This window comes from Caretta caretta, chromosome 5 (assembly GCF_965140235.1).
Source record: "Caretta caretta isolate rCarCar2 chromosome 5, rCarCar1.hap1, whole genome shotgun sequence".
NCBI classification, from domain to species: domain Eukaryota; kingdom Metazoa; phylum Chordata; order Testudines; family Cheloniidae; genus Caretta; species Caretta caretta.
This window is the reverse complement of record NC_134210.1, coordinates 74,562,685-74,586,210: the sequence shown is the minus strand read 5'-3', so window position 1 is coordinate 74,586,210 and position 23,526 is coordinate 74,562,685. Positions and strand designations below refer to the sequence as shown.

At 44.0% G+C, this 23,526-nt stretch overlaps 1 protein-coding gene across 1 annotated transcript in view; it reads right to left on the bottom strand.

Annotated features, from left to right (window-relative positions):
- LVRN (laeverin) overlaps positions 1–13,581 on the bottom strand; it is a 62,411-nt gene extending 48,830 nt beyond the window's left edge. The window contains exon 1 of the mRNA XM_048851140.2: positions 12,713–13,581. Within this exon, the coding sequence (XP_048707097.2) occupies positions 12,713–13,386 (674 nt within the window). The 5' untranslated portion in view covers positions 13,387–13,581. The remainder of the gene's footprint in view (positions 1–12,712) is intronic.
- Between the last annotated feature and the right edge of the window lie 9,945 nt (positions 13,582–23,526).

Here is a 23,526-nt window from a genome sequence, read left to right as displayed (position 1 = left end):
GGTGGAGTCCTTGTTAGGTTTCTGGGGGAAAAAACCACCTCACTGACCTTCTGGGTTTTCTCTGAGAGAACCTATCTAGAGCTTAGAAGAAACAGAAAGCCTGACAGGATCACACGACATGTGCTCTGACATAGGTACAGGGGACCAAGTTATGATGCTCATTCCAGTGTTAGAGGCACTGCACATTTGCTGTCAGTGCCAAATCCTGAGCATATAGTGGTTTGACATTGTGGAAAATGTCACAATCTTTCTCCAGCAAAAAAATATAACATTTGTATTTTCAGTCAGATTTGGGAAGAGCATGTGACCCCTTTATGGAAGATGCTTTATAGCATTCAGACAGTAGGCCTGACTGTAAAGGTGGAAAAATGCAAAATGGGGGTGGCCGAAGTGGGCTATTCTGACCATGGAGTGGAGAGGGGCTGCATAAAACCAGAGCCTGCAAGAGTGGAGTTTAAGAATTGCCCCACTCCCCAGACACAAAAACCAGGTACAATTCTTTACTGGGATGGCCAGATATTAGCAGAGGTTGTCCCTCACTGATCTGTGTGTAAGAAGGGTAAGTCAGACAAGGTTATCTGGTCCAAACAGAGTCAATGCAACTTCTGTGAACTGAAAGAAGCCATAAGTACAGATCCAGTTCTGGTATATCCAAACTTTGAAAAGGCTTCCATGGTATTCAGAGATGCCTCTGACACAGGCTCAGGGTTGTGCTGATGCAAGCTGATGAAAAGAGGAGAGGCACCCCACAGTGTGTGGGACCAAGAAATTGCATCCCTGAGGAAAAACAACTATGCAACAATGGAAAAAGAATGCTTGGTTATGGTGTGGGCCCTCAGCAAACTACAGCAGTACTCTTTTGGATGACATGTGACCATTGCATGCAGTGATCACTCACCTGACTACAACAAATGAAAAGGACAAATGCCACATTGCTAAAATAGAGATCAGTGCTCCAAGATTAAGATGGAAATGACTTGTGTTAAAGGGAATGCAAATTTGGTTGCTGATGCCCTGTCCAGGAAATAAGACAATAGGTTTCCCTAGGGTGCAGGTCAACCATCCTAAGCCATATCTATATGTTCAGTGCTGCATCTGTGCTGATACAGCTGGGCCACTGCAGCGCACAAGCTGAAGATGCTCTATGCCAACAGGAGAGAGCTCTCCTGTCAGCATAAAAAACCACCTCCAGAAGTGGCATAAGCTATGCTGGCATGAGAAGCTCTCCCACCAACACAGTGCTGTGCGCACAAACGCTTATGTCGGTGTAATTTATGTCATTCGGGGGAGTGGAATATTATGAGCGACATAAATTTTTCAGACAGCTGTAGTGTAGACATAGCCCTAGTTACACCCACTTTGGCAGGGGAGATCCAACAGATGGCAATTTCCTGCACTATCCTTGAAAATCTTTATAGTATTAAGTTTATGTATTATTTTGAGCTGGGATTATATGTAACCCCTCTAGAGGGCAGATGTGATGTGAAGTCTGGTAGTTCAAAGGACTATATTTCAAATGTGCCAGAAAAGAATAAACTTTTTGACAATAAGTGTGAAGTGGAGTTCCTAAGGAATACTTAGGGAGAGGTTAATGCAAATTCCCCATCCCCAGTTATGCAAAAACTCAGCCTTTTGAAACTAAGCCCTGAGGAAGGAGTCATTGTCTGCTGATTACCTCTTCTTGGAGACTGCAGATTAAGGGCTTGTATAAAGAAACAGCTCAACTGCCCAGCCAGGGGTCTGGTTCTGAATCTGAGATTATCATGAACATGTAACAGGGCAAACCCAGTTGTGGGTTTTGAAGGACTGACCAGAGCTTGAGGGTGGAGTTGGTGGTGATCTCTGGTAAGCATTTTTGCTCACCTAAAGATCTTCTATTGTTTTTAATGTTCTCCCTGTTAGAATACAAGTGCTTGCTTAGAAAGAGCTCTGTGGTAACCTATAATTACAAGCAACACACAGCCTCTCTAGAGAGAAAACAAAGTACAGCTGGTGGCCCTTTAGGCAGTCTGGCTTGCTGGGGATATCACAGTGTAAATGCAGGGAGCTGTGCAGCCTTAAAGAACCCCAGTCAGGGTGGAGTGAGACATGGGTCTCTGCCCAAGAGGTAATGCCTGGGAGCCAGAAATCTTTAAATGGGTGCCCTCAAGAGAGCGCGGAGGAGGAATACAGGGGCAGTTACACTCAAACTATGATAGCCCTCCCTTAGAGTTTCCACAGAGTTAGAGAGCACCTTTAATCTCTATGGATTCCATAGGAGCTGCAATGGCATAGGCTATGTAGGGGGTGGACCTAATGAGTATATCAATGCATAAATCTGCCACCCTAACCATGACCCTCCCCAACCTGCAATGCCCAGTATTGGGGTAGCACTTGCTGTTGGTCTTAGGAGATATTGTGGGCACGTTGCATCACTGCAAACTCCCCAACCCCAGTGGAATTTCTATTCCCCTCCTCCCCTTCCCCCTCCCCACCATGCCAGAATCTGTGCCAGTTGAAGCTAGCAGAGAGCCTGCATGAATTTGGCACACTGCCTGCAAATAATTTTCATTACAAAGCACAACACATGTTAGCCAAGGCATTATTACAAAAAGAATTAAAGGTTGTTTTTCCAGCAGATTTCCACATGAAAAAAGAATATATATGAAAATGCTTCATCTACTGTACATAAACAGTGGGTGTTTCACCCCTAGTACCACAGGTCAGGCAGTGGTATGAGTCACTGTTTGTTTGCTTATTTTTAAAAGATCCTAATGTGACTGAATTGCTAGTAAACTTTATTCCACATTGCAAATCTACCACATTTGACACAAATCAGTCCAAATGGAATTTTATTTTCCTATGGCCCAGCATTGTATAAGCAGACAAATTAACTCCCCCCACTATTCCTTTTTTGCTCAAAGAAATTTGTAGAAAATGAACCTTTTTATGAACTATTTTAAGAAATGTTGTATAGCAGGGATCGGCAACCTTTGGCACGCCGCCCGCCAGGGTAAGCCCCCTGGCAGGCCGGGCCAGTTTGTTTACCTGACGTGTCTGCAGGTTTGGCCAATCGCAGCTCCCACTGACCGCGGTTCGCCGCTGCAGGCCAATGGGGGCTGCGGGAACCAGTGGCCAGCACATCCCTTCGCCCGCACCGCTTTCCGCAGCCCCCATTGGCTTGGAGTGGCGAACAACGGCCAGTGGAACTGGCGAACAGCGGCCAGTGGAAGCTGCGATCGGCGGAACCTGTGGACACGGCAGGTAAACAAACCGGCCTGGCCCACCGGGGGCTTACTCTGCTGGGCCGCATGCCAAAAGTTGCCAATCCCTGTTGTATAACAATGCCAGAGGTTAGCAAAATAAAATCAGAATTAGAGTATTCCCAAATAATGGCAACCTGACCGTTAACAGGCTCTTTAAGAATAAGGCATGATTACTCCAGCTATTCCAAGTTGTATTTCACCTCATATGAAATGAACTAAGTTTAAAACACTGGAAATCTTTTTCATCATGTATAAAGACTTCATGTTTATAGGGGATAAGCTGGCATTTCTGCAATAACTCCTATTAACAGCCTTCTTGCTAGAACATAATAGTATTAGGATGACACCGGACAGTTTCCACCTTCTCCCCATGTCCCAACTGTTTAGGGAAGTAACATTTTTGAAATCATTAACACTGTTTACACACAACTACAAATTTTAAAAAGCTTACAACCATGCTGAACTCATTTGAACCATGTATGGCGACTGAATCTTGAAGATAGCTTAGTATAAACCATCTTAGTTTTAGGGTAGACAACAGGTTTTAATATGTAACTGTTAGTACTCGGTAATCCATATTGGTCCTGTTTCTAGTCCTTATCAATTGACATAATACAGACAATTTAAAAAAAAAAACACCAGAACAGGTAGTGGATTGCCCATTTACACCTACCAGTGTTCATCTAAAACATAAGAACATAAGAATGGCCATACTGGATCAGACCAAAGATCCATCTGGCTCAGTATCCTGTCTTCCGACAGTGGCCAATGCCAGATGCCCCAGAGGGAATGAACAGGTAATCATCAAGTGATCCATTCCCTGTCACTCATTCCCAGCTTCTGGCAAACCGAGGCTACGGATACCATCCCTGCCCATCCTGGGTAATAGCCATTGATGGACCTATCCTCCATGAATTTATCTAGTTCTTTTTTGAACCCTGTTATAGACTTGGCCTTCACAACAGTCTCTGACAAAGAGTTCCACAGGTTGACTGTGCGCTGGTGAAGAAATACTTCCTTTTGTTTGTTTTAAGCCTGCTGCCTATTAATTTCATTTGGTGACCCCTAGTTCTTGTGTTATGAGAAGGAGTAAATAACTGGTGAGTCTTCAAGAATCAGCTACATTTGCTATCAGAGGGCAAGACTGTATCGTGTACAGAATGGGTACTAAAAAAAATTGCACTGATTAGGATAGTATTCAAAACTCCTAAGATTTACATGAAATTAAGCCAGTACTTTAGTATAAATTCTATAGGGACATATACTACTCTTGATCTGAGCACACAGCACTCAATTCACAGCAGTGAAAGTTCTGCATGTAGTCTGATGGTAAAACATGCCTCCCAAATTCCACGGAGTTAATCCAATACAACTGAAGTAGGAAGAAGGAAGATAAGAGTGTCTTTAAAACACCTTTCTCCCCCCCGCCCCCCCGATCCTGACAATGACTCTCTTCGCTACATGCCACCCATGGATTCCACAGCTTGACCCCCATAAGGATAGCTTTTGAGCTACTTTGTACTGTCTGACCAGTGCAAAGCATCCAGAAGTGGGGCCAGGCTTATATTTGACTCCTTTTGGTGCTGTAAGCACTGCAGAAATGTACTCCATAGTGGCTACAAATAGTGCCTTCGTTTTTCATTTCCTTCCTCCCTCCCCCCGCCTCCCACACACACTTCAAGACCTGATTAAGTGTGTAACTTAGATCACTTGCCATTATCTATAATCAAACAGACCATTAATGGTCATTGTGTTGTTATTCATATTGCTTTTTTCTTATTTGTGAGTTTAGTGTTTGTGAGAGGACTAGAGAGCTCTGGCTCTATAAGAATTATAGCACAGATGGACACAGGTTTTCCAAACCAGTTCACCAATGTGCCTCAACTCTGATTTGACAAAGTGTCAGAGAAGTTCATTCTCAATGCCAATTAAGCCTTTCGCCTCTATTAAGCTGCCAACAGCTATGTGGACATCTGAGCAGGAGAAACTGTTAGCACAAGTGATAGAAAACCATTATCTTCTGCAAGTTGTACAGTGGCTTTACCAAAACAACTATCAACCTAGATTTGAACTGAAGACCTAGAGGTGAAAGGTGCCCTATTACATAGTGCCTGAGCTATCCAATCATCCACTAGAATTAGTCTTCTAAAATAATTAAAATAACCTTGTCAGGTACCTTATTAGACCTGACAAATGATGTCCCCAAAATACATGCCTACTGCAGGAGGAGGTTTGAGTTTCTGCAGCACAACTGCAAGAGACTCAGAGCTAGGAAACTGCTACTATGGCAAGATTGAAGACTTCACTCTCAAAGAAGGAGAAGTTACAAAATAGTGTTGCATGGATCAAGTTCAGAGAAAGTCATTTAAAATAAGGAAAGATATGCAAAAAATTGACTTAAGAACATCAAGAATGCAGACAAGAGCAGAAAAGCAAAGCAACATGTTAAATCTGCAACCCATAGACTTCCTTTGATTTAATCTACTGTCTGGACATAACTGGAATCTTTTCACCAGACTGCAATCTTACATACCATAGTTACTTCAGGGTAAATCAAGGATAGAATGGAACAATTCATATAAATCTTTTTGCCACTTTGCTAAGCTATTTAGGGAGGTTGTACCATAAAATGAAGTCACAACATAAAGAACAGAATGTAAATGAGTACTAAGAATACATACACAGGGTATTCATTTATATACTTAGCCCTGGTCTACACTAGGAGTTGAGGTCGAATTTAGCAGTGTTAAATCAATTTAACCCTGCACCCGTCCACACGACAAAGCCCTTTTTTTTCGACTTAAAGGGCTCTTAAAATTGATTTCTTTACTCCACCCCCGACAAGGGGATTAGTGCTGAAATCGGCCTTGCTGTGTCGAATTTGGGATACTGTGGATGCAATTAGACGGTATTGGCCTCTGGGAGCTATCCCAGAGTGCTCCATAGTGACCGCTCTGGACTGCACTCTCAACTCAGATGCACTGGCCAGGTAGACAGGAAAAGACCAGCAAACCTTTGAATTTCATTTCCTGTTTGGCCAGTGTGGCAAGCTGCAGGTGAGTGCAGAGCTCATCTGGAGAGGTGACCATATTGGAGTCCCAGAATCGCAAAAGGGCTCCAGCATGTACCAAACGGGAGGTACAGGATCTGATCGCTGTATGGGGAGAGGAATCTGTGCTATCAGAACTCCGTTCCAAAAGACGAAATGCCCAAACATTTGAAAAAATCTTCCAGGGCATGAAGGACAGAGGCCATAACAGGGACCTGAAGTGGTGCCATGCGAAACTTAAGGAGCGGAGGCAAGCCTACCAGAAAACCAAAGAGGCAAATGGCCGCTCCGGGTCAGAGCCCAAAACATAACGCTTCTATGATGAGCTGCATGCCATTTTAGGGGATTCAGCCACCACTACCCCAACCGTGTTGTTTGACTCATTCAATGGAGATGGAGGCAACACGGAAGCAGGTTTTGGGGACGAGGAAAATGATGAGGAGGAGGTTGTAAATAGCTCACAGCAAGCAAGCGGAGAAACCGGTTTTCCTGACAGCCAGGAACTGTCTGTCCTGGATCTGGAGCCAGTACCCCACGAACCCACCCAAGGCTGCCTCCCGGACCCACCAGGCAGAGAAGGGACCTCTGGTGAGTGTACCTTTTTAAATAGTATACATGGTTTAAAAGCAAGCGTGTTTAATGATTAATTTTCCCTGGCATTCGCGGCCAGTACAGATACTGGAAAAGTCTGTTAAGGTGTCTGGGGATGGAGCAGAAATCCTCCAGGGACATCTCCATAAAGCTCTCCTGGATGTACTCCCAAAACCTTTGCAAAAGGTTGCTGGGGAGGGCAGCCTTATTCCGTCCACCATGGTAGGACACTTTACCACGCCAGGACAGTAGCACATAGTCGGGAATCATTGCAGAACAAAGCATTGCAGCATATGTTTGCTGGCGTTCAAACAACATCCATTCTTTATCTCTGTGTTATCCTCAGGAGAGCGATACCATTCATGGTCACCTGGTTGAAATAGGGTGATTTTCTTAAGGGGACATTCAGAGTTGCCTGCTCCTGCTGGGCTGTTTGCCTGTGGCTGAACAGAAATATTCCCCGCTGTTAGCCATGGGGGAGGACCCAAGGGGCTAGCCACGTGGTGGGGGGAGGCAAAATGCGACCTTGGAACGAAAGCACATGTGCTATGTATGTAATGTTAAGAGCAAGGTTTACCGTGAAAGTGTGTACTCATTGTTCTAGAAAATGTGTCTTTTTAAATACCACTGTCCCTTTTTTTTCCTCCACCAGCTGCATGTGTTTCAAGGATCACAGGATCTTCTCCTTCCCAGAGGCTAGTGAAGATTAGAAGGCGAAAAAAACGCACTAGCGATGAAATGTTCTCTGACCTCATGCAGTCCTCCCACACTGACAGAGCACAGACAAATGCGTGGAGGCAGACAATGTCAGAGTGCAGGAAAGCACAAAATGACCGGGAGGAGAGGTGGCGGGCTGAAGAGAGGGCTGAAGCTGAAAGGTGCCGGCAGCGTGATGAGAGGAGGCAGGATTCAATGCTGAGGCTGCTGGAGGATCAAACTAATATGCTCCAGCGTATGGTTGAGCTGCAGGAAAAGCAGCAGGAGCACAGACTGCTGCTACAGTCCCTGTGTAACCAACCGCCCTCCTCCCCAAGTTCCATAGCCTCCTCACCCAGATGCCCAGAAACTGGGTGGCCAGAGGCCCCCCCACCACGCCACTCCACCCCAGAAGATTGCCCAAGCAACGGAAGGCTGGCATTCAATAAGTTTTAAAGTGCTGTGTGGCCTTGTCCTTCCCTCCTCCACCACCCCTCCTGGTGCTTCCCTCCTCCACCACCCCTCCTGGGCTGCCTTGGCAGTTATCCCCCTATTTTTGTGATGAATAAATAAAGAATACATGAATGTGAAGCAACAATAACTTTATTGCCTCTGCAAGCGGTGATTGAAGGGAGGAGGGGAGGGTGGTCAACTTACAGGGAAGTAGAGTGAACCAAGTGTGTGTGTGTGTGTATGGGGGGGGTTCATCAAGGAGAAACAAACAGAACTTTCACACCGTAGCCTGGCCAGTCATGAAACTGGTTTTCAAAGCTTCTCTGATGCGTACCGCACCCTCCTGTGCTCTTCTAACCGCCCTGGTGTCTAGTTGCACGTAACCAGCGGCGAGGCGATTTGCCTCAACCTCCCACCCCACCATAAACGTCTCCCCCTTACTCTCACAGATATTGTGGAGCACACAGCAAGCAGCAACAACAATGGGAATATTGGTTTCGCTGAGGTCTAACCGAGTCTAAACTGCACCAGCACACTTTTAAATGTCCAAATGCACATTCTACCACCATTCTGCACTTGCTCAGCCTGTAGTTGAACAGCTCCTGACTACTGTCCAGGGTGCCTGTGTACCGCTTCATGAGCCATGGCATTAAGGGGTAGGCTGTGTCCCCAAGGATACATATAGGCATTTCAACATCCCCAAAGGTTATTTTGTGGTCTGGGAATAAAGTCCCTTCCTGCAGCTTTTGAAACAGACCAGAGTTCCTGAAGATGCGAGCTTCATGTACCTTTCCCGGCCATCCCACACTGATGTTGGTGAAATGTCCCTTGTGATCCACTAGTGCTTGCAGCACTATTGAAAAGTACCCCTTGCGGTTTATGTACTCGCCGGCTTGGTGCTTCAGTGCCGAGATAGGGATATGGGTTCCGTCTATGGCCCCATCACAGTTGAGGAATCCCATTGCAACAAAGGCACCCACTATGACCTTCTAGTTTTCCTCAAACTCCATAATTAGACAAATGCCATTGTATAAAGAGATCCATGAAAGAACGGATGAAGATTGCAGGAAAAAATAGAAGAAATTTGTCCAAATAAAAACTCTTACTGTTCTTCTCTCATGCCAACCAACTTCTCAAAATAAATAAATTAATAAATAAATAAATAACAACAAGGAAAAAAGCAGTCAGTGGAAGTTAAATCTCCAGATTTGGTATCAGTGGAGTTGGTTATATGAAAGTCACATGACACTTTTTGTTTCAATAAAACAAAAAAATTAAGGTTTTTTTTATTATTGGTGTGTGTTCATGCATGAATGGATTTTTTTTTTAGCAAAATGACTATTATCTAGTTGGCACATTCTCGTAATATCCAACCCGCTGATAGACAACTTAATCTAGTGAACTAATCAGTTGGTTAGGACCCAAGAATGCCAGGATTCTAATTCTAGCTCTATTGACCTTGAACAATTCACTACTCCTTAAACTAGTAAAGGTGAAAAAAATTAAAAATCCCATTTACTGATGTGTTTTGTTTACCTCGTGCATCTCAGTTTGGACAATGAAAATCAATTAATTAAGTTTCACTTTTGTTTAATGAGTTTTGTTTCCAGATTCTTAGCATGAAATTTGCCAGCACAAAGTCTATGAAACATGTAAGCACATAATTGCCATTTTGCAGGTTAATTTATTTAAAATGACTGTTTATTTAACTTGTACTGGGCCAAGTTGAAGTTGATAGTGTCTCTATATTGTGTGCACAGTTTTGAAAGTGTAAAGCACTGTCATTGGTGATTTGACTCTTATAGTTGCAGTTAAACAAACACTAACATTCATACCACCTAACAACAACAGTCACAGACTCCTCCACTCTACACCTAAGTACCATATTATTCCAACATACACCTGCAGTTCATGCATCTAATTCCTCAACAACAAAAACCCAAAAACAAAAAAAGCCCACTCGAACACACAGCCTGAACTCTAACCTTAGCTCAATTAAGATATATTCTCTACAGACAGACATACAGGTGAAGTGCATAATGTGTCATATGTGCATGAAAACATCTGAGGTCAGAGTTAAGGTTTTGCATTTGAGTCTGACGATGATACATTGGATGTGTGTGCTGTCCTTGTCCCTCATATTAACATTAATGAAAGGGGAGATCTGAAGCAGTCAGAGCACAGAGCAGCATAGCTTGCCTCTGTTGAGGCAGCTGCTCCACTGGACAAACCTTTTATGGTTTGCCAGAGTGGAGCCCCACTCTGGGAGACCTAAGAAAGTCTACTGGACTAGAAGTAGCGTTGGGAAGCTTAGCAAGTGTGAGAGGTTGGGGAGAAGGAGACATGCAGAATTGTAAGAAGGCTGGGGAGCAAAACTGGAAGCAGACCAAGAAGGTCCACATTTGTCATCTTTAGCACAAAGCATGTGTCTGTACCACTTGTTCATGTGATGGGGTTAGATCAGGGAAGCTAATTGCATCAGTGATGTGGAGCTTGTTGCTCCCCTACAGAGCTCTTTTGTCTAGGATGAGCCTCCTGTGATTCGCCAGAAGGGGGGGCGGGCTCCTGCTCTGACAAGCCTGTGGAATTCCTTGAGACTAGGAATAGTGCTGCCAAGGGAGAGCTTGGCAACACAACTCAGAGCCTGGGAAGGAGGCATGAATGACAAGAATCATGGATGATGGAGTGGGAAGGCATTGTGGCAACTAGGGTACAGGCTGTAACAGTAAACTAGGGAGGGAGATGAGACCGGGGAAGCAGCCTGGGAGAATAGAAGTGGCCAGCAGATCTGTGCTGTTCAGATTTGTCTTTGCAGACCTAGAGTAGGTATGGATGAACACTAGAAAAACAGCTCCCCATCTATTTCACTTTAAAATTTGAATATTGACTTTCTCTGAGCTGATATGCTAATTTGTGCGAGAAACTTGTACTTTATGGGGACTGTAGTTCTTTAGCTACAGGATGCTGAAAGATGTTTGAGCTGCATTTTGCACTATAGTTTTGGCCACATAATTGGTTCTATGGTGGACACCTGCGTTAATATAAATAAGGGGCTCCAGCATCTTTTTGCAAGCCATCAACTAGTTGGTCTTACTTGTAACATCAGATAATCACAGGAAAGGCAACTATAGCTTCTATATAACTGCAACAGTGCTGACCATTTAGTTCTCTTTTGAGTGGATACTAGTGCCAATAATCCAGCAACAGCTAACTTGAACAGACACAAGCTTTTGCCAAATCTGTTTTTCATAATGAGTCACAATGTAATTGTGGAGAGAGAGAAAGGAAGAGACATACCATAAAACACAGCTAATATATAGGGCCCAAAGGCCCCAATCCTGCAACCTTTACTGTATTGAGTTGCACTTTCTCACACTGAGGTCAATGGAACTACTTGCATAAGTGCTACCTTACTCAGCAAGAATAAGGACTCTAGAACCAGACCTACAGATTGCAAGCCAGCAGAGGGAACCTACAGAGTTTTATTTAATAGCTTTGTGACCTTGGTAAATAAAAAGCATGGAACAGGTTAAGGATGTGAATGAATGTATGTTGCTGTGACTTTTTACCTTCATAGAGGATCTGCTAACACATTATCGAATAACAAACTGTATGGTTGTGTAAACCTGAAAGGCAGAGGTTAGGGGAGGGATATTCCTGTTGTCAGACAAGACTATATTATTTTTATAGTGTCTTTTATATGTTCTATAGCTACAAAAGTGCTTTTGTTGTTTAACTCCACATAACAGACAAAGAGAGAACTTAAGTTATCGGCAAAGAAGAAATTTTCTTCAGCTAAGATCAGATACAAAAATAGAGATACCACTAGAGGACATCACTAAGTAGATGTGTGTGTGATTGCAAATTTGTATTGATTTTCCTAAAATGCAAGATGTGATCAGATCTGAGCTTTTGGTTTCAGCTTCCTCCATCTCTAAAAAGCTTATAATTCCTTTTTGGGAAAAGAGGAAAGAAGAGAGACAACGGGCTGTGTGCCCCCCCCCCCCCCGAAAAACCCACCAAAACAAGCACTTAGGGCAATGGTTTTCAGCCTTTTTTCATTTGCGGACCCCCTAAAAATTTTCAAGTGGAAGTCAGCCTGCGGACCCCCATGGGTTCCCAGACCACAGGTTGAAAACCACTGATTTAGGGGATTAGCCAAAGCCCACTGAAGTCAAGGACAATCTTTCCATTGACTTACATGGGTTTGGATCGGGCCCTCTGATCCTCATATGATGGCACTATAAAAAGAAGGGCCTCTAAAGCCAGGAGGAGCTGGTGCCCCAGCCTTTGACCGGAACAGAAGTGCCCAAGCCCTTTCCCGGGCGGTCATCTCAGAAACTGGCTCGGGAATTAGCCAGCAACTCTTCCGGGGCTGGCCGGAGCACAGCGCCCTTCGGGGCCACATCCTCGGAGCCGGGAGCTGAAGTCCGGCACCTGCCCTACACTAAACCCCAGGCAGCGCTTAGCTGCCCGCTTGCCCGGGCGCCCACGTCATAGAATCATATGGAAGGGACCTCCGAAGGTCATCTAGTCCAACCCCCTGCTTTAAGCAGGACCAATCCCCAATTTTTGCCCCAAATCCCTAAAGGGCCCCCTCAAGGATTGAACTCACAACACTGGGTTTAGCAGGCCAATGCTCAAACCACTGAGCTATCCTGTCCCCGCGCGCTCTCACCTGCTCTGTCCCTGGTCCGTGTAGCGGGTGAGGAAGAGCCCGTCCAGATCCTCGCTCAGGGGCCCCCTGAAGCTGAGCTGCAGCACGTAGCGCCCGCCGGCCCGCAGGCTCCGCCGCAGCGCCAGCACCGCGTACTCCTGCCGCTCCTCCAGCCACAGCTCCGCCACCTCGATGCTGCTGCCGCCGCCGCCGCCGCCGGCCGGCCCCTCGGGCAGGGGCCCCCGCACGGCCGCCCCCCACAGCTCCAGCTCGGCGCTGTGCAGCAGGACGGTGGCCGTGTCCTGGGCGCAGCGCACCGTGATGTTCACCTGCCCGGAGAAGACAAAGGGGCCGGGCTGGCCGGGGCTCACGCGGGGCCAGAGCCGCAGCTCGTAGTGGAGGGGCAGCAGAGCGCGGGGCAGGCGGGAGTTGTCCCAGGCCCCCGGCGGGCGCGTGCTGCCGGGGCTGGGGCTGGGGCTGGGGCTGGGGGGGCAGCAGCCGGCGCCCTCCTTCTTCGGGCCGGCTGTGGGCGAGGGGGGAGCCGCTGCCGCCCGCAGCGCCTCCACCTCCTGCAGGCAGCGCCCGTACAGGGCCCCCAGCACGGCCAGGGCCAGCAGCAGCGCGGCCAGCAGCAGCGCGAGCAGGGCGGCGGGCTTCCTGCCCAGGTAGAAGCCGGAGGCGGCCTTGGGTCCCATGGCAGCAGGCGCCGGGAGCACAGCACGGCCGAGGGGCGCCCCGTTACTCTCCGAGCCAGGCAGCGAGTGCGGCTGGGGCTGGGCTGCGCGCAACCAACAAATACCCTGGGAGCGCGGGTGGAGGTGGAGCCCCTCCGGCGAGGGGCAAGGCAGGAGGAAGGGGAGAGGTCCCCACGCTCCCTTGCTCTGGAGGTGGGAAAAGGTAAGAGGCGGATCCACTTGGATCCTGCCCATCTTTGGCCCCAAGCCCTCAAAGTGTATCATCAAAAACTGAGAACGAATCTAGACGCTCTGATTGCTCTCTCACACACACACACACACAAACTGGTTCCTGATGCATTTCAGCACAATAGTGGGTAAGTCAGGCACATTTTAGCCCCCAATTCCTCAAATTCTAAACCCCTAAATAGAGGACAAGTCTAGCCCTTCCTACAACACCAAAAAATACTTGATCCTGGCACATCCTCGCATACCAGCACCACAAAAACCTAGATCCACTACCTGAATCTGGCCATACCCAGTCAATTTTTGGCCCCTACCCTTGAAATTCTATGGCATCAACAGAGAACAAGTATAGTTGCCCCTAATGCACCAATAAATAAATAACTCCAGACCCAGATGCATCTCAGCCTAGAAGCCTAGATCTGGCATCCGGATCTAGCTGAACATTCTTACTTTTCTTATGTGTTGCGTTAAACTTTATGTAAGATGGTGGGTGTTACAGCTGCCTTTCATGGAGGATAAATGTAAAAGAGAATTAAGCTCCTGTATGGAAGAGAGAGCCGAAACAACAGGGTCCCTTGCCCAAAACAAAGCCACATGAAGCTGAAGGGGGTTCCACTGTGATCTGATAGCAAACTCCTGTTTGATTCCTGTTGTGTTCAGGGATATAGGAGTTATTCTTTGAGTGGTTGCAGATATGTATTTCACTTCCAGGAGCATGCTCCTAGTGCACCAAAGCTAGAGAACTTTGCTTAGAACTACTTGGGCAGTGCATGCACCCTCATACCTCCTTGTGCACCCTCCCGAGGCCATTTAAGGACAGTGGCACCCCAACTGCCACTCCTCAGTTCCTTCTCACCACCTGTGGCCTAAGTCAGAGCTTCCTCTGGGGGTTGTTATCTCACCAGTTACTGCACAAATTCTCTGTGATTTTTTGTAATGAGTTAGTTTACTTAGTAGTACCCTTGTAGTTGTTAGTTAAGTGGTTAGTTGCTGTTTCAGTGATTATCTGATAAAATGCCTACCCAGGATTTTGACACTTTTGTTTGGAGTGGCTATCCTGAATTGTGACTCCCACACTTGGTGTTTGTTGTGTTTAGGAGGGGAGCACATTAAAGAAAAGTGCTTCATTTGCGGTTTCTTCAAGAAGAGGACAGAGGGTACCAGGGACTTATGCTTGAAGGAATATCTGAAGGGAGCCATGGAACAAGCTATGAGGCTGGCTTCAACTCTGGGACCTTTCTCTGACTGCCCTGCCCCTCAGATTTCAGAGCTGGTATGGAGTTTGGACAGACTGCCAAATTTGGACTCTTCTCCATGCAGAAGATGAGAATAGTGTCATTCCTCTGGCCCCCTGAGGAAGAGAGCTCAAGTCTAATCAGAGCCACTCCAGGGCTCAGAGAGATTCTTCATCTTCAGTGAGGAGTGTGGGATAGTGCAGCATCTTCTCAGGTACTCATGATAGAGCAGGGCCATCTACCTACTCCCCAGTACCCAAACAGGATCAGAGCAACATCATACTGTGACTCCAGCACCATCTGTCAGATGTCCATTGAGTCAGGTACCAACATCTGTTTATGCCCTGATGGTATCAACCCAAGTGGCATATCAGGCAGCAGCTGATCTACTCTGCCTTTCCAGTCCCAACTCTCCTCTCCTAAGAGTTCTCAGTGGTGGCCACACTTCTGGTCGTACCAACACAGTCCAGATTGGTTGCTTCAGATTAAGAACAGTTGCCTTCTTTGGTACCGCTGAGAATACCTGCCAGAGAGGTGAATCTGCTTAAGACATCCTTCCCTCAGTACCAATCTTGACATCTGCACTGCAAGATCAACCTTGGCCCCAGTACTGATCTCAGCGCTGGTACAGATACCCTTTTTGAATGTTAGTGCAGCTTCAATTTTACACCTGCTGTCAGCAGTAACTATTGGACCATCTGTGGTGTAGATACAGTTTGCTCACTGAAGGTCTGCCAGATCGTGGCATTTGGGGATCCCAACAGGTTTGGCCCTCTGCTGCTTGCAGACTATTGGAGGAGCTCCTTACACTCAAACTTAGTGTCATAGTTTTCCTTCCAGGTGCTGGTCTCAGAAGTCCCCCAGATCTCCTATAGAAGATCATCATTGGTACCAAAACCACTCTAGGGACAGGAGTATTTAGGCCAGTGCTTATTGGCTCCTGTGCCATACTCATTTCCACACTGGCTTCCTTGGAATCCGTGGGATAGCCACATTCTTCAAGATCTCAGTCATCTGCTAGTTCCTGACCAAGATCACCAGACCCTCCAGTTATTTCACCTCCCACCCCACTTGCTCTGGAGACACAAACTGATATTGCTCCTACTCTCTGACACTGCAGCAGGAACAAGGTTTTCCTCAAGAAGGTGTTTTGCTCCATGCTCTCCTTTGTTGTCTTCTTCACAGGATGATTCCACAATCCTAGGCTCATCCTCTCCAGTTTTGGAAGATGTTAAGTCTTACCAGGACCTTCTAAGCTGCAGCCTTGGTCATTCAAACTGAGTTTGTCCAAGAGAATGCCCATGAAGAATGTCCACTAATTTAACTTCCCCATTAGATACCCCTCCATATAAATGACATTTGTTTGGACCTGCAGAGTCCTTGTAGCAATGCCAGCTTCTTTGTCTCTACTCCAAAATGTACCAACAAGTGATACTATGTCCCCAGGCAAGGGTTTGAATGTTTCTACACTCATAAGCCCCTAACTCTCTTTTGGTAACTTGCTAATGAGAAAGGAGAGAGCTAAGTCGACACCTAAAGAAAGATGGCAAGAGATTGGATTTTATGGGGGAGAAAAATGTATTCTCCATCATCATTACATATGTGTATTGCTAATCAGCAGACACTTTTACTAAGTGTGACTTTGTGAACTGGAACACAACGTCTAAATTTACTGATAAGTTCCTCAAGATGCCAGGAAAGAATTTAAGGCTTTCCTACTGAGAGTCATCTAGTGTAGCAGTTCTCAACCTTTCCAGACTACTGTATCATTCTAGTGGCTAAGACATCACTGAAAACAGTATTCAGTGCAGTGGACACCTCCTCCAGGAGTCTGGCTTTAGCTGTAACAATCAGAAGAGTGTCTTGGTTGCTGAACTCTGGGATTGCTCCTGATGTTCAGACTACAGAAGACCTCCTTCTTCATGGTTAGTTCTTGTTTTTTTGAAAAAACTAATCAGATGCTGCATTCTTTTAAAAAAAGGAGTACTTGTGGCACCTTAGAGACTAACCAATTTATTTGAGCATGAGCTTTCGTGAGCTACAGCTCACTTCATCAGATGCATACCGTGGAAACTGCAGCAGACTTTATATATACACAGAGAATATGAAATTGTATGTTTTGTATGTATTGTTTCATATTCTCTGTGTATATATAAAGTCTGCTGCAGTTTCCACGGTATGCATCTGATGAAGTGAGCTGTAGCTCACGAAAGCTCATGCTCAAATAAATTGGTTAGTCTCTAAGGTGCCACAAGTACTCCTTTTCTTTTTGCGAATACAGACTAACACGGCTGTTCCTCTGAAACCTGCATTCTTTTAGAGACTCTAGGGCCACTTTAAAGTCACTGGAGGTTTATACCCTAGCAATTAAGAGGTATCATTATTGAGGTCAGCAACAACAATTCTGCCAATACTCCCAGCAGTATGTTAGACAGCTGATTTGGTCCACTAGGCAGAAAAACTTCTCCAGAAGGAGACAAAAGTCACACCTCCACCAGCTTTGGGCAAGCAGTAAATTTGACTCTCCTTTAGAGGACAGCATGCCAGTTGTCAACAGCCAGGCCCTTTCTCCTCTGTTTGAGGACAAGCTATCCCACTTCTACAGGGTTTGGGAAACGATAACCACAGACAAATGGGTCATAAGCACTGTGGGAATTGGGTTATGCCATCCAATTCCTGTCCATCCATTCTCCTTACCCTCCCACTCCATCTTTTTGCAGGGACCCTTTTCACAAGTCACTTCAGCAGATCCAGACTTTGTGTTTTGGAAGTCACAGAAGAAGTTCCCCTTCAGGACTGGGGAAAGGGATTCTATTCTTGTTTTTTTCTTGATCCCAACTCTAAGGGAGAGGTGGAACCTATTCTTGACCTCCAAGTTCTCAACAAGTACATCAACTATGAGATTCAAGACAGTAACCCAGCTACAATTCTCCCCGTATTGGACCACAATGACTGATTTGCTGCCCTCAATCTTCTTAATTCCTGTGTTCATGTAGCAATTTTCCCAAGTCACACAAGGTTTCTGAGATTTGTAGTGGCATGTCAACATCATTAATACACAGTACAGCTCCACATGTATCTACCAAATATATGATTGTATTGGCAGCCTCTCTCAGGATAATGGAGATTCATGTCTTTCTTTACCTGGAGGATTGACTAGTGAGGGGCAAGTCTGAAGTTCAGCTCCTCTGCCACATTCAGTTTACACTAGGTCTCTGATCGACTGTGCCTAATTTTGAACAAGGAAAAGTCAACATTAATTCCAACACAAAAAAGTTGAGTTCATTGAGGCTCCTGCTAGATTCCGAGTTTGATGGCTCTTCTGCCAAAAGAATGATTTCAAAGAGTTCGCACTTATGTCTCTGCCTTTAGTCTAACAGCCTTCAACCATGATCTGTATATACCTGAAGTTGTTAGGTCATATAGCTGCATGCACTTATATAGTCCAGCATGCGAGACTGCATCTTCACAATCTTCAAAGTTGGTCTATCTCCTAAATTGTCAGTTATTGGACACCCTACTATGAATGCCATCAGCAATCCTGGCCTCCCTACAATGGTTGGCATTTCAAAACAATGTTTGTGAGGGTGTGCCCTTCATCCATTCTTCACCCACCAGGATTATAGTTGTACTCCTCAACCTATTGTGGAAGGATTGCTATCTACAGACGGTGGAAGTTCAGATCATGTGGATAGAACAGAAAGCTTACTTCATATCAACATGCTGGAACTTCAACTCCGAGCAATTTAAAAGGTGTGCAGGGCCTTTTGCACTCAAATCAAAGGTACTGCTGTCCACATACTTGCTGACAATACCACCACATTTATATGAACACGCAAGGGGTGGTCTACTCCAACCAACTCTGTCAGGAAGAAACAAAGTTGTGGTTTTTCTGTATCAAGGAAGGCATTATTCCAACAGCCAATGATTTACCAATTGTTTAGAACCACGTGGCTGATCACCTCACAGGAATTTCTCCCAGAATCATGAGTGGTCTCTGAAGAGCAACATTCAGGGATCCATCTTCATTTGGGACCTGAAAACACAGGAAAGCTTGTTTTTCCTTTTCCGGATTACGAACAAACAGGAAAATAAAGGTGAAGATGACTGAATTAGCTGCAGAAGCCAATATTTTAAGTTTCTCATGCTGACCTGGCTGACACAGTAGATTTAATTTTTTTTTAATATTTCATTTTACTATTTTAGTAAAAAACAATTTTAACAAAAACAAACCTGATTTTAAAAAACTTGAATGTGTAACTAAATTCAAAAATTCATATGCTTGTTTTGTTAACATATTATATGTTTGCTGTTGAAGAAAAAAATCCAGAATACATAACGTTGTTGTTTTAGTTAAATAAAACAATATAAGTGTGTGTCTGGTGATGTTCTCCTCCTAACACAGCATAGCAAGAAAATTCTCCAAATATGAATGATTAACCTGTTGAATTGGAGATAGTTCACCTCCCAATGACTTCATAAATATCTGCTTCAATTACCTTTGGCAAAAGAAATAACCAAACAATCATTTGTTTTCTGATATAGCTGTAAAACTAATCTGAAAAGTTTTCAAAATAAATCACTTAAAAAAATGTGTAGTGTGTACCTTCTAAAAATGAAACCTACATCTATCTCTGAGTTGTGAAGAATATGTATTAAGGTTATAACAACCAACAAGAATGCACTTTTATTAGAAATCTATGATTAAATCGAGTCTTCCTGTCTAGTGATTTAAATCAATTTGATTTAAATCAAATCCACCCTGTCCATTGTGGGCTCTTAGCACTGTATTGCCCACCCATATGGGACCTCTGTTTGATCCCCTACTAACTTGTTCTCTGTCCCTCCTTTGCCAAATGACAGCTTTTTTTTGATTGCCATAACATCTGCAAGGAGAGTAAGTGAACTGCATGCCCTAATGTCAGGGCCTTCATATGTGCAGGTTTTCAAAAACAAAGTGGCCCTCTGGCCACATCCAAAATGTTTGTCTAAGGTGAGTTCACAGTTTCACCTTAATCAAACAATATACTGACCTGTTTTCTTTCCTAAGTCGCACAAAAATGCAAATGAACAGTGTGTTCATATGTTGGATGTGAGATGATGCTTGGCATTTGTCTGGAGAAAATTAAACCATTTTGGTCACTCCTTAAGTATTGGTCTCATATGCGGATCAGATGAACGATCAGGCAGTCTCCACACAAATGATTTCCAGATGGATCACTTCCTGCATGATGACAGCATATGGATAGCTCACACCACATTGCCACAGAGACTTGTCACTGATTCGATGAAGGCCCAAGCGGCTTCAAATCACAATCCTCAGTGATGTTTCTATATTGGACATTTGCAGGGCTGATGACTGGTCTTCAGTGCATACTTTTACCAAACATTATGCTAGTATGACTACGTCTGGATCAGATGCAAACTTTGGAAAGGCAATTCTGCAGATGTTCTTTAAGTAGAGTCTACGTCCTACCTCCTACTGTTACTGCTTGTGAGTCACCTGAGTGAAATACACACCTGCAACCATTCAAAGAAGGGAGAAAAAATTATTTACCTGTACTGTACCTGTTGTGCTTCGAGATGTGGGTGCAGATGTATTCCATAACCCACCCTCTGTCTCTTCTGCATCAGAGTCCCCACTCGTGCTTTCTCGTACAAAGGCACTGAGGAGAGAGGGTCAGGGCGGCACTGCCTTTAAACACCCTAGGGAGGGGCCATTAGGAGGCGCTGCCCACTAGGTACTTTTAAGCAAAGTTCTCTGTCTTCAATATGCTGGGCACATGCACACATGAATGGAATATTTGTCTGCACCCATATCTTGAAGAGCAGCAATTACAGTACAGGTAAGTAACCATTTTTGTATACATTCTTTGTAAATAAACAAGATTACATCAAAGAAATACCTGGACTCCATCATCAATTTCCCCTCCTAACTGAAACAACCTGCAGGACCCTGAATTTTGACGAACCGCTCAGGTCAAAAAAAAGATAGCACTTGTTTGCTTTGACTGTGTAATCCCCATGCAAAGGGAAGTTTCTCCCCCCTTGAGACTTTAAAAACTACTTTTCCTGGGAAAATTATATCTTTGAGTAATTCACTGGAGGAAACCAGAAACTCTTCTGAATGCATCTTTTTGTTGTTCACATGGGAGGAAAACTAATGGGACTTTAATATTTTATTTCCAAAGTCTCTGGAAACACTTCTCAGATCTACTCCAGATGTAAAACAGATAGCTCAAAACAGGGATCCCAAAAGGCATTTAGATGCACTGATACTTTCTACAATGCTTATAGATGTTTCAAACTAATACATTCACTTCTCAGTATTCCTTAGCTTTGAATCAAAATACAGGCAAAAGAATGTGTCATGTGCAAGGGGATCAAAGAGTTGAGGTCCAGAAATAAAAATAAAGATGAATTTGGGTCAGAAGGCTAAATATCCATTTGCTAATCCAACTTCTGTTTAAGGGAAAATTATGGCAAGTCACTACTGAGACAATTATACTGCAGAAGCAAGATTAGTCTAGTGTCTTTGGGCCAGGTTTTTAAGTAAAGAATGTGCAAAGTATGTGTGTCTTGGGCAGCTGCATTTCCAGCAAGCCCATTAAATACAAAAAAATCAGATGAGGGAGTCATAAATAAAAGCCATTATATAGGAAAATTAGTGCAGTGTGGTGCACAAATGAAACAAATGGCTTTTTTAAAAAAAATAATTGCACTGGATTAAGTACAGCTAGTAGTAAGAATCTGAACTGATTTCAAAAGGCTGCTGTGTGACACACATCCTGTAATGTACTCTTTTGTAGTTGTTTGAAACGTACTGTCCAGATACTGCAGGAACACAGGACTGAAGAAAACATTAGTGTCCTTCCTAGTAGTTCAGTAAGTTCTCCAGCGATTCTCCCACTGTCACAGGAGAATTTCAGTGTTTTTCAGTTTTTACACTTGTTTCCCCTCAGACTGTGCTAAACAGTAAAGGAAACTTTTGTCTGTCAGATCAGAGAACAACTAACCAGTATTAACTTCAATGCAATAACAATGATTGCAAGGATTCAAATCTTTTCGTGCTGTATTTTTTGGCATCACTTCTATAGATTTACCACAAGTCACAGGAGAGCTCATTCTTCTGTTTTTGTAGGATTCTGCATTTTTGTGCAACAAAAACAATATAAGGGAAGGACTCAAATCTATATGAATTATCATGAAGTGGTAGGTTTATAAAAATAATGACAATTGCAGAAGTAATGAAATTAGTATTACAAAGCATTAGGAAGAGAGGGATTCTTTCTCTGTTTTGCTGATTTTACCAAAGATCCAGTTGAGCGTTAAAAGAAAAGATTTTTTAGAGAAGTAAAATAGCAACAAGAGACCCAAATAATAATAATTAATAAAATGAATATACCTTCTCCAATCTTAAGAGCAGATAAAAATTCACTAGTTACAAATTTACAGAATATTATTTTCAAAGTGGAATTGACTGTTACAGTCAAGAAAAGCCTAAATATTTATGAAGCTTGAGAAAAGGATACTAATTATGAAATCTGACATTGAAAAAATAAGGACCGGGGTTATGTAAAATAGTACTCACTTAGAGAAACCCAAATTAAATCTTTAGGGCCTGATCCTGCAGACACTTTAAAATGTGCATAACTTTATTGATGTGGGTAATCCCATTAAAGACATGGTAAATTTAAGCATATGCTTAAATGCTTTGAGGGACTGGGGCCAAAATGTTAAGAAGACTGTTGGACTGAGCCTCTGGCACCTTAGTATTGGTGTTGGGGTCTTGTTCAAAGCTCCACAGATCTTATTCTCAACTCTTCTCTTAAATCATTATAAGATCTGCATTCTCAGATCAGCAGCCAAAACACATAGTGCCCAGGAAGTGGAAATGCCCCAAACTCCCAATCACTGAAGATTGAAAACTGCATATAGAGAAGGTACAACACATAACTAACTTTCTAATTGCCTGAACAACAACTTTTATAAGGCCATCTGATAAGCCTTTTACACTTGGGCACAAAAAGAGATCTCTCCCCAGATCGAATTTCAATATCTAGTTTCTTCCACATCTTTTAGTAGAGTCTCACAAAAATGTAAAAATTGTGCTCTTGGCTGTAGCCATGTCGTACATTCTGTATAGTTTTCAAATTCTGGCCTGATTTAATTAATTAATAGCTTTCCCTGGATAACACTACCAGTAAGTTATACCCTTTAGTTAGCAAAAACATTAGTGCTGTATACTGAACACAATTAATTTAAATATGTAACCATACCATTGCATCGTGGTATCATGAGCCAAAATGCGTAACTTGTTTTTAAATTACATCTAAGCAACCTACATTAAGGGAAAGTTACGGTCACACAGACAAGTACTCAAAAGGTAGGAAAGCCAAAATTAAGCTTGCCTGTCAAACCTTAATGCAGCCTCCTTGTGTGTATGCATTATGACACAGTCTTTAATTGCATGATGATTACATTTTTTTTTTTCACATGGATCATCAGCAGAGTTGGGATCATTAGATTCACAGCACAGTCCTCTACCACTTAAACTAATGGAGCAAGTAGTGGCAGTAGAAGACTGTTATCTTCCATACTGACTGGCATTAGAGAGGGATAGAGTCACACACACTTAGCCAGCAAGTTTCACACCTATTTGTTAGAAACAAAGGAGTAC